Source organism: Octopus bimaculoides, chromosome 20 (genome assembly GCF_001194135.2).
Source record: "Octopus bimaculoides isolate UCB-OBI-ISO-001 chromosome 20, ASM119413v2, whole genome shotgun sequence".
In the NCBI taxonomy this organism is placed as follows: Eukaryota; Metazoa; Mollusca; class Cephalopoda; order Octopoda; family Octopodidae; genus Octopus; species Octopus bimaculoides.
The window spans coordinates 26,431-37,705 of NC_069000.1; the positions used below are offsets into that span (position 1 = coordinate 26,431).

Consider the following 11,275-nt stretch of genomic DNA (forward strand, 5'->3'; position numbering starts at 1 on the left):
TATATATATATATATATATATATATGTATACATATATATATGTGTGCGTGTGTTTGTGTGTATTTATTGATGCACCAGAAGCCACCCAGAATGACAGGTCGAAACGTGTTGTGCTCAATAAAATCTATTACACATTCTATCAAAGCGACATTACCTGTCCCACGTGCCACATGTCAGATGAAATAATCGCAGAACAACGTGAGATTTTGCTCAAGAACACAATGCAATGCCCAGTCTGGGAATCAAAACCACAATCTTACAGTCGTGAGTGCAACACCTTTCTATTGCTTAATTCAAGGTACCACTCGATTGGTAACATCAAGTAACATCAACAATAAATGTCAATAGAACAGAAAAATGTTTGGCTAGAAAAAACTGTCGAATTTCCCTCAAATCACACGTCCTCCAGTCGTAAATAAGGTAACATAGATTGGCTAAAACAAAAATCACGACTGCAGTCCTAAACACCCAAGAGCCTGTCTGTCAATTGACGTCCAACTCCGATGTCCCGCAAGTGTCAGAGACAAATCTCAGTATGACGTCATTCTACGTAATTTGTTGCTACAGAAACCTTGGATGTATCTGTCTAAAGCTCTTTCGCTTTTGCCATTACATTCTCTCAGTGAATGTAAATTTACCACACGCACTTACACGCACACATACGCACACTCTCACACACACACATACATACGTACAGTGTGTGTGTGTGTGTGTTTCTATTTGAAAATATGTATATTTTTATGAGTACACGTGTGTCTGTGTTTGTGTACATGTATCCAACGGGGCTTAATCTGGAGACGTAAAGTTTAGATATTTTGCTGAAATAATTGGATATACTTACATGACGTAGGCGTGTCCACACACACACACACATGCTCACACACATATAAACATATACATACATAACCACGTGCACATACACACATACGTGCATACATACACACATACTCAGATGCAGGCACACACACACTCACACAGTGTATTAAAAACATATATAACGTAAACCTAGTTTTTGCGCTAGTATGTGTCTCGCTTGTTTAAAATTATTCTAGAAGCTGAAGCTTTATATATAAATTAGCGCTAAAATGCTATCTTAAAGATAGTGTTTTGGAAGTTGCTAGAGGGGTTTGGTGACATATAAACTCATTGATTCATTAGGCTTATAATTTTGCATGAGAGTAAAACTGTAAATGACGAAATACACCAAGTAGCTGACAGATGTAACATAGAGAATAACTGGAGTAGAGGTATTGTTTATCTGTAGATCAACTCTGATTGGAAAAGACTATGATGAATGCCGTCGCATTGTGACGATACTTCGTTTATATATCTGGGACTTAATTCTCTGATGTATCCTTCTTTCTTGAAGGCAGGAGAGTGTGATTTCATTGATTTTGGCTGCTGTCACTAATAGTCGAGCGACTGCTAGCCGTAGAGAGCCTGAATCAGAAACAATTATAATTGTTTATGGTTGTTTTGTTTTGTTTTTTTTTTTAATTAATTTTGGGATTGATCGCGTTTTCGCTCGGCAACATACAAAATACACAGCCATTTCTCTTTCTCTTTCAAGAAGCCACTTCCGCCTGCAGGGATTCAATTGTTGATAAGCAACCCTTTTATTTTTCAGTCTTTGTTTAGGATCTTTCTAACATTGTTCGGCATATGTCTGCTGTTGTTGTTGTTGCCGCTGCTGCTGTTGTTGTTGTTTTTTTATCACCGGGTCACAGCAAACAGATGTTTGATTAAAACTGTTGCAGTCCTGATCATCCCATTACCTTTTATTCAGACATTTTGTATCAAGAATTTCACTCCTTTTGTGTTATTCCTTTTATTTTTCTCTTAAGACAGTAGGCATTGTGTTATATCGCACGTTCGGATGACCTCTACTCAACTACTTTATCTTTATTAGTCACTACGGTCCGAACACAGAGGGGGACACCACAAGGACAGACAATACAGTACAACAGGTGGGGTACATTTAACGAATGATGACATGGATTATAAAAATGAAAGGATGAAATGGCTTACGAGCCCACCAAAGCTCGCAGCTTCGTTTAACTGTTCTTTTATACAGTTTTTAATCATTTTCAAATTTCTCGTCCGTTATAAGTTCTGTCAAATCGTCCAGTTCGACCACATTTGGCAGGCTCTCATAACGGACGTATACTCCTGTTCCCATGATACCACTCGGAAACAACTCTATCATCCTGTCCATCCGATCTTTGTCCAATAACACTGCTTTCTGATCTCTATGGAACCTATTCGAATCCAACTTAACCCGTATTAGACCCTTCATCTTTGCCAACCTCCTTTCTACTTCCATCTCCTTCTTCTAAAACACCAACAATTTTTAATTCTTTCCTTTGGCTCTTCCTACTCGTGCTACATATTCTCTTTGCGTTGCCATTCTCTCCTTCCACTGCTCAAGTCTAATGTCGTCTTTATCTTTTTCTATACTAGTCACTGTTTGCTCTGGTTTTTGGGTTCGATTCTCTGTCGTTTCCATTTCCTTTGTTATCTTCTTTTTACCTTTCTTTTTTTCTGGGCTTTTTGGTGGGGATTCCACACGTGCTCTCTTTCTATCCACAGTTATTCCTTCCTCCTTTTCTACCACTTTTTCCTCTTCTTTCTATCTTTCTGCATTGTTACAATCCTCTATTTCTTTATCAGGTAATTCTTTTAGGGGGCATTTTGCTTGCATGTGTCCCCTACTTTTGCATTGGTAACATAATGGTGGTCTCCCCTCCACCACAACTCTCAGTCGTGTTTCGTCGGGGAGCACCAGTTCCTCCATGATGTTGTGCAGATCCGGTAGGGATACATCAATTAGGACTTCTAATCCAAATCCCCCTAGTTAATCTCTTTCGACTTTTCCACCTTCACAACTTCCACCTCTTCCTTACAATTGAAGATGATGGCTACCACCAGCCATTCCTCGTTGATCTCATTTTTGAGTGGGCAGTTTTGCTGCCAGCGTACATCCTCCGCAGCTTTTTACTACATTTTCAACTTCTTTGTCCATCTTCAGATTATACACATAACTGCGCATAAGCTTTGTTTCATCCTTGCGATCCCCGGATGTCCAGCATGGAATTCTTTCGGCATTTTTTTTTTTTTGTAGAACCTCAGTTTACCCTTTGGCCATACATCAGTACACCGTTGCATGTCGAATATATGTTTACACCTATTTTTTTTTTTCCCCTACTTATTTTTGTGTCCTTAGGTAACCACAGAGTTTTCTTTGTTTCATTAATGAACTTCTCTTTTGACGTGTGTCGCTTTAACTTCAGCGTTATTGCTAACTCTCATACAATGTTCTACATTATGTATTTAATTTCCCCTTCGGCTCTTAGGGCTGCTATTACTGTGTCCTCGAATGGATCGCCATTTCTTGGTATTAGCTTGGATAGGCCGTCAGCTTTTTCGAAGGTAAATATTCCATTGCGTAGTCGTTGTTTAGTAGTATGGTGCCCATAAATAATTCGGCTTACCGATTTTCCTCCATGTTTGTTCATTTATGATAATGATGTTACTCTCCCTATCTAATTGCATTGTGACACCAGTGGTTTCGATTCTCACTTTGATGAATTTTCTGTTCGTTGTATAAACTTTTTTCTCTGATGACAAACTATTTATTTTTTCTCGTTTCGTCCAATTTTTCGTCATCTTAGTTGTGCAGTGCGATTTAGTGTGTCTTGTGTTACCACAACGCAAACATTTCGCATTTTTGAACGGACATTCTTTTCTCAGATGCCATACATAGGTTTACCTCCTGATATATATCGTGTTTTTTGTTACACACTTTATCTGTAAACAATTTCTGCATTGGATTTCTTCTGGGTCGTGTCTTACTTTTAAAACCATATCGCATTCTTCTGACAGTTTCTGGATAGTTATATCCTAGTTCATTTCCAGGTTTGTGAGAATTTTCGTTCTTACTTCTGCATCCTTTTTAGCAGTAAGTCCCTGAGCAAAATTTAGGCACTTGAACGAGTCTGAAGTTAGTTTATCCAGTTTAAATATCTCGCACTCTCTATTCATTCTACCCGCATAAGTGGTACAGTCTTCGTCATCGCTTTTCAAACATTTCCAACGTGTGTTAACTAACAAGGTTTCTTCACTAAATATCTTACATAAAATGTCGATTGTGTTCATGAAATTTATATCAGAAACTGTTTTAGTCAATATAATGTTACAGTATTTCTTGTGCTCTATCGTCGCCAGTTTCCTTAGACTTAGACGCGTTCTTATTCCGACCGTCCAGTTTTGGCATTCTTTTTCGAAGATTTGTTCAAACTCTTTGGTAAGATGCCTCGAAAGCCATTCCTTCTCCCGAGTCACATTTAAATTCATTTTTATTGAATCTGCTATGAAAAGTATTTTCTGATTTCTTACCGACCTCATTAGTTGTACCATTTGTTGCTGCAACATTTGTTGTTCTCTGAGTTGTCGTCGTTGCTGCTGCTGCTGCTTTTGCAACTCAGCGAAACTCTGACAAGTTTTCCATAATTTTATGGAATTTTCGTAAAATATATGCAACAAAAACGTTTGCTAGGGTTAACCTTAACCCTAATCCTAACCCTAATTTCTCCACGTAAAACATTTTTCAACGTCATGCGTGTGAATTATTTTTTCGTGAAAATGTTTTTTTCAACGTTGTCCGCGTGAATTGCTTATATCCTCGTCGCCACTGTTATAATGTGGATCGTCATCCACTTGTATGTTGTTGTCGGCACTGTAATATTCTTGTGACCACTATTATGTTGAGGCGGTAATTCGCATCTTAGTATCTTTGATTCGTCTATCATACTATCGCTGATAGCTCCGCAAGACAATGACTTTGAAACGTCTACTTTGATGGTAACTCGAACTCGCATATATCACGTAACTGACACTCACTCCAACTGAGAAAGTCGTACGACGACTCTACTACTACTGACTGACTGACTTTGACTTTATAGTGGCTGGATCATACCACTTTGCCACGTGGGAAGGGGTGTACCTTTTCACTTCAGCTCATCATCGTCGTCGTTAACGTCAGCTTTCCATGCTGGCATGGGTTAGACGGTTTGACTGAGGACAATCAAATCACGAGGCTGCACCAGGCTCCAATCTGATCTGGCAAGGTTTCTATAGCTGGATGCCCTTCCTAACGTCAACCAGCACTCGAATGGTGCTTTTTACATGCCACCGGCACGAGAGCCAGTCACGCGACACTGACATCATACACATGTATGTGCGTGTGTGTGTGTGTATATATATATATATATGGTATGAAGATAGATATCAATAGATAGAAAGAGAGTAAAGGAGATTAGCAGGAAGGAATGGGAGGACAGTCAAAGAATAGAATCAAACCTTGATGAAACACCTGGTCTACGATGTTTAAGGCTGGTGATTAGAATGAAAGAAGACTCATTTTCTCGTCATTCAACGAATTAAACACCGGAGAAAAGGAGTCAATGCCTCTTTTCCGCCCTTACTACTCAACCTTTAAAATGGTTTTAATTGAAACGAAATCGTGGGTAACTAAAAAACCAGAAGCTTCATCACCGCCAGAAGTAATCTTTTCAAGTCAAAAAAAAAGTTGAAAGAAAAAAACCTAAAGAATGCCTGAAACGAAAGCAGCAATGAAACTCTTTCCTATTTCTTGCTGTTTATCTTTCTTCTTGAATGCTTTATGCGAAGATTAGCCCGTCAATCATCAACACCATCAATATGCAGGTACCACTCGGACAGCAGCAAATCGATAGCCTTGGACTCGACAAACAGCGTGGGTTGCTACTGAGGATGTTTTGCCAAGTCGCAGAAATGTCTGTATCATACTAAGGCATGTTTTGGTGCATCTTTAAAATCCCAGAAAATTATTTTTACACCTTAGCAAGAGAGAGAGAGAGGGAGAGAGAGAGTGGGGGGGGAGGGGAGAAAAAGAAACCTTTTCGAGTTTACTTACATATTTTATATACCAGTGATTTGGAGGAGACCCCGAAGATCCTACATCAAGTTGTTGTTTCTGCCTTGAGAATACAGAAGATATTACTTCAAGAATAAAGAGCTTCATCGTATACTTTTAAAATATATGCGTTTGTAACCAGTGGCCATAGTGTTCAACTTCAAGCACGAGACATTCTTCAGATTCAACAATCTGGGTTTTTTCTGCTCCTTCAATAAACCGCACACTCACTATTACAAAAAACTTCTCTATGACCTGCTTCGGGATTTGATCGTTTTCTTTTCTTTATGTGTGTGTGTGTGCGCGCACGCTTTTCAAATATATAGGTGCATGACTATATGGTTTTTTTTTAAATATTATATTGCAAGCCACACAAAAACCTAACCTGATAGAGAACTGCCGCCCATTTATTTTGATTCACCACATAGAAACTTTTTATAAAAGTTAATAGCTTGTCAACATGTTCGGCCGTCTGTCACGGGCCACTTCCCTGTGACTAATAGTGACTTAAGTTGTTCTTTCAAAGTATTATATATATTCATACACAATAGCTGGAATCGATATTAAAAAAAAGATTGATGAATCATTTCAGCTTGCGTCATTCTGTCACCTCTGGAAGTGACTTCTTTTTTCTATATATAAAAAGATTTTTAAAATTGCACGCGGAATCAACAATAAAACCAGTAAAAAAAAAAGAAGGGAATGAAAATGTTTTTGATCGGGGTAAGGAAGTAGGGTTGATGGCTATTAGAATGGTTAAAGAATGCGAAAAGTCAATTGAAAAAAATAGCAGATGAGAGGGCAAACGATCTTTTAATCGACTGATATTTAAGAGTAGAAACACATGAATAAATAAAATACCACATATATACATTCTTTCATTCTTTTACTTTTTTCAGTTTTTGACTGCTGCCATGCTGGGGCACTTCCTTGAAGAATATTAGTTAAACGAATTGAATCCCAGTACTTATTTTTTAAAAGCTTGGTACTTATTATCTCGGTCTTTTTGACAAACCGCTAGTTTACGGGGGCCGTAAGCACACCATCACCGGTTGTCCAGCTGTGGCAGAGAACACACATATTTACATACATACACATACTTACATGCATACATACATACAAATCCACTTTCAAGGCTTTGGTCGGCAAAGGCTATAATAGAAGACACTTGCCCAAGGTGCCATGCAGTGAGACTGAACCCGGAACCATGTAGTTGGGAAACAAACTTATCACACAACCACAAGATAAACTGACATTATGCCTTTGGTTCTAGGATCGTAAATAAAGAGGAAGAATTACGACGAAATGCTTTTGATCGGGGTAATGAAGTAGGGTTGAAGGATATTAGAATGGTTAAAGAATGCGAAAAATCCCTTAAAATTTGAAAACAGAAGAATTTGGAGTGTGCGAACAGTAAAGGTGGTGCCTATAATAATTGGTGCGTTGGGAGCAGGAAACCAAGATATAGAAAAATGGCTGAAAGTAATTGGAATAGAATGTCTTGTAGAGCTCTTACACACAGTTTGTCTTATCAGTTTTTATCATTTATTACTATTTTGGTTTGGCTCAGGTTTGGTCATATTCCAGGTAGGATTTAGGGGAGTAACAGGTTACTACCTCCAGCCTTAAGTATCCACAAGTTTTCAGCAGTCTTTCAAATGCTTACAACCCTCCTGATGATCCTAAGAGACAAACTTTGTTTTTCTTCCTCTTTCTTTACGATCCTGAAATCAAACGATGGATCGGTGAGTAAGCAGTTTCCGTATTTATTATTATCATTATTGTTGTTGTTGTTAGGACGGCGAGCTGGCAGAACCATTAGCATGCTAGGGAAAATGCTTAGTGGCATATTGGCCGTCTTACGTCCTGAGTTCAAATTCCGCCGAAGTCGACTTTACCTTTTATCCTTTCAAGGTCGATAAATCAAGTACCAGTTGAATAATCGATTATCCCCTTCCCCCAAATTTCAGGCCTTGTGCCTATAGTAAAACGGATTATGATGTTTATTACTGTTATTGTTATTGTTATCTTTCAGATAACATTTAGTCGCCATTGTTGTTCGAAAGACATTCAAGACCTCATTCTTCAACTCGCCGGCGGAAGTAGGTTAGTACATACTTTATATTGATTTACTTCTACTACAACATTTGTATATAGGATAATTAACTTTAAACTATAACGAGATTAGAAGCCAGAGAAATACACCAGTTATTTGGGGAGCTGTAGAACTCGTATTTAATTCTTTTCTACCACGGAGTCATACAGGCAACAGATAACGTAGGACAAGAGCTTGAGCAGACTACTTTTCTGGTATCTGTGCATAGTGTATCAGCAAAGAATTTGGAACATGATTGCTGGTTTATCGCAGATTACATTCACCATGAAAAGATTTTTTCCCAGTTACATGATGTAAATCAATGGAAGGCGCCCTATCCGCGGTCTCTTGACCAGCTTGAAATAACTACTAAGTTCACTTTCAATTCACAAAGCATAGTATAATGTGTTCCTAGGATGCAAAAAGCCTAAAAGTTAAACAGAAAGCTGATGGCTGAAACGCCTTTGGTTATAGTTTTGCTAAACCAGGGATGATCAAGAACAAGTAAATGAGAAGTGAATGTCCTGCTAATAAATGCAGTAGAATACGCGAAATGGACTTGAACTCATACACCTTGACATGACAGTCAAGTGCTTTTGTCTATTCACTCAGTCATTTCTTTCTAACAAAGCAATGGGACGGGTTGAAGTGATAGGTGTCCTCTTGATAAAACTAGCCTCATGCGTTTGTTTATTTGTTTTCAGGGTCTCCAAAGTATCGCTCCAGAGTACTGATGGTGCTTATATTCCAGTCACACCCACAATGCCGACCAATTCATCAAAGTAAGTAAAAAGATGAGACTTTGCTCTCGTTTAGTAGTTGTTGTTGTCGTTGGTGTTGCTGCTGCTGCTGCTGCTATTGATAATGATGATGTTGCTGATGTTGTCCTTTAGCTCCAGCTCAACCTTGACTGAAACAAAAGTCACATGACTTCTAATCACAACTTCATCATCCCATTTTCTTGAGGCATAGTTGTTTGGTTAAGAAGCTCGCTTTGCAGCATCACGTTTTGGGTTCACCTCTCTGCGCGGCATATAATATAAGATAGATAGATAGATAGATAGATAGATAGATAGATAGATAGATAGATAGATAGATAGATAGATAGATACACACACGTGGTGTAGTCAAGAAGTATCCGACCTTTGACCAAAGGATAAGTAATGTTACAAAACTCACCATTTGATTTAGTCTCCTTCAAAGTGTCGCCTTGGGAGTCTACACAATTCTGCCAAACTTCCTGCCACTGCTGGAAACATTTGTTAACCACATTTTCTGCTAAACATCGACCAGAAAGCAGAGATGTTTTGGCGAAACAATTACACCAAATATTTTCATGATATATTTTTATAATACTGATAACAGTTAGCCGGCCACAAATAGGGAGAGCAGCCATACCCACTCTGCTGCAACTACCAACAGTAGCAGAGTTGGTATGGATTTCACTAAATAGCTCACACAATACCGCTCCCCACTACACTCTCTCCATTAGCCGTAATGGAAGCCCACCTGCTCCCATTTGTGTTGCCGATATGCTAAACACACAGAACTTTAACGCCTGTGCTGGAAATCTTTCCATTATACCACTCAACCTTGACCCCTAGTGTCACTATCTGAGAGTCAAATCTCTTACGTTAGCGCCTAGTAATAACAGTCTCCGGCCCAGAACTCAGCAACTAGTTATAATCGTAATAGTATTAATCATAGTAATATAAGCCCCAGCAACTACCATGCGAACAGCAGTAACTCCCGCGAGCTTGAACTATTACGAAATAATAACGTTGGATCACGTACCCGTAACTATAATTTTCAAGTATTAGAAAATATTGGGTGCAGTTGTTTCTTGTCCGCTTTCTGGACGATGTTTAGCAGAAAATGTGATTTACAAATGTGAAGTTGTAACGGAGACCAATATTTATATCGGCTGCTCCGTAAATTTCAAGAGGCGCTTACGCAACCACTATTCATCTTTTAAATTAAGACATAGGGTTGGCAGGAGGTCTCTAACCACGAAAACTTGGGAGATCAAGGACGACAATATTAAATTTGATTTGAGTTGGGACATCATTAGGGTTGCTAAACCGTACTTAAATTGTAGATACGATGCAGACTTTGCTGCAAGGATCTGTTTAAAATTTTAAGATTTAATAGTGAATATTTAAATAATAAACTAGACCTTCGTCTTTCCTGTATTCATAATGCTATTCGCACATTTAAATACTTTAAGGGCATTAAACAACCTCTAACCCTAGCCCCAACCTAGGTCCAATCTAACTTACTCCCTCTTTTGCTGACCCATTAGTCTATCGATCTATCCATTCGTTTCTGAGACCTCCTAGTCTCGTTTTTCCCTTTACCAACACCTTTTAATCGCTCTTATTATACTTGCATGGTATGCTATATTGAAGGAACTAACCATTCTATCTGTGGTGTTTCAAGTTTTATGCAATAGCAATGACAGTGATACCTAACCTCTAGCAGCAGCCCTACACAGTTCTTTTCCATTTCTACTAGGTATGTACTCCTTACACAAACATAGTTTTTTGAGCAGCGCCTGTTATATAATGGATTGAACACACTATCTAAACCTCTTACCCGCGACTATCTAGACTTTGCAAAAGCCTAGGGAAAGTCGATTATTGAATGATGTATCAAAAATTGCGTGATCTCGACATAGTCGGAAAACTAGAAGAGTGGTTACATGGCTTTCTAAAAGACAGGAGCCAGGCAGTAGCAGCCAATACGGCACTCCCAAGGAAACACAAACAGTGAACGGTGTCCCGTAGGGGTGCTATCTAGGGACCACTGCTATTCATAGTAACCCTCTTAGAGTTGGCCTGTGGCAAGCAAACAGCCACCCTTACAAGCTACTAAGTTCCCGCCATTTTTAAAAATTAAAATTTTTTTTTAAAGGTTTAATAAAAAATAACTAATTAATCAATAATGTATTCACCCTTGTTGTTTGCAACTTCTTCCCAACGTTCAACAATACCTCGTTGGTAGAAATCACCTGATTTCGACTCGAAAAATTGATCCAACCAAGCTCTCAATTCTGCATCAGTATTGAACGAAATTCTGCGCATAGCATTTGAAAGAGATCGAAAGAGGTGGAAATCTGTTATAGCCAAATCAGGAGAGTACGGAGGGTGTGGCAGCACCTCCCAGCTATGCATTTGAATGGCTTCCTTGGTCATATTGGCGATATGAGGGTGGGCGTTGTCATGCAG

The 11,275-nt window shown here is 38.8% G+C and overlaps 1 protein-coding gene across 1 annotated transcript in view; it reads left to right on the forward strand.

Moving 5' to 3' along the window:
• The window catches only part of LOC106878801 (high affinity cGMP-specific 3',5'-cyclic phosphodiesterase 9A), a 63,588-nt gene that overhangs the window by 26,319 nt on the left and 25,994 nt on the right, over positions 1 to 11,275 (forward strand). The window contains exons 2-3 of the mRNA XM_052975039.1: positions 7,989 to 8,059; positions 8,753 to 8,830. Coding sequence (XP_052830999.1) covers positions 7,989 to 8,059; positions 8,753 to 8,830 — 149 coding nt within the window. The remainder of the gene's footprint in view (positions 1 to 7,988; positions 8,060 to 8,752; positions 8,831 to 11,275) is intronic.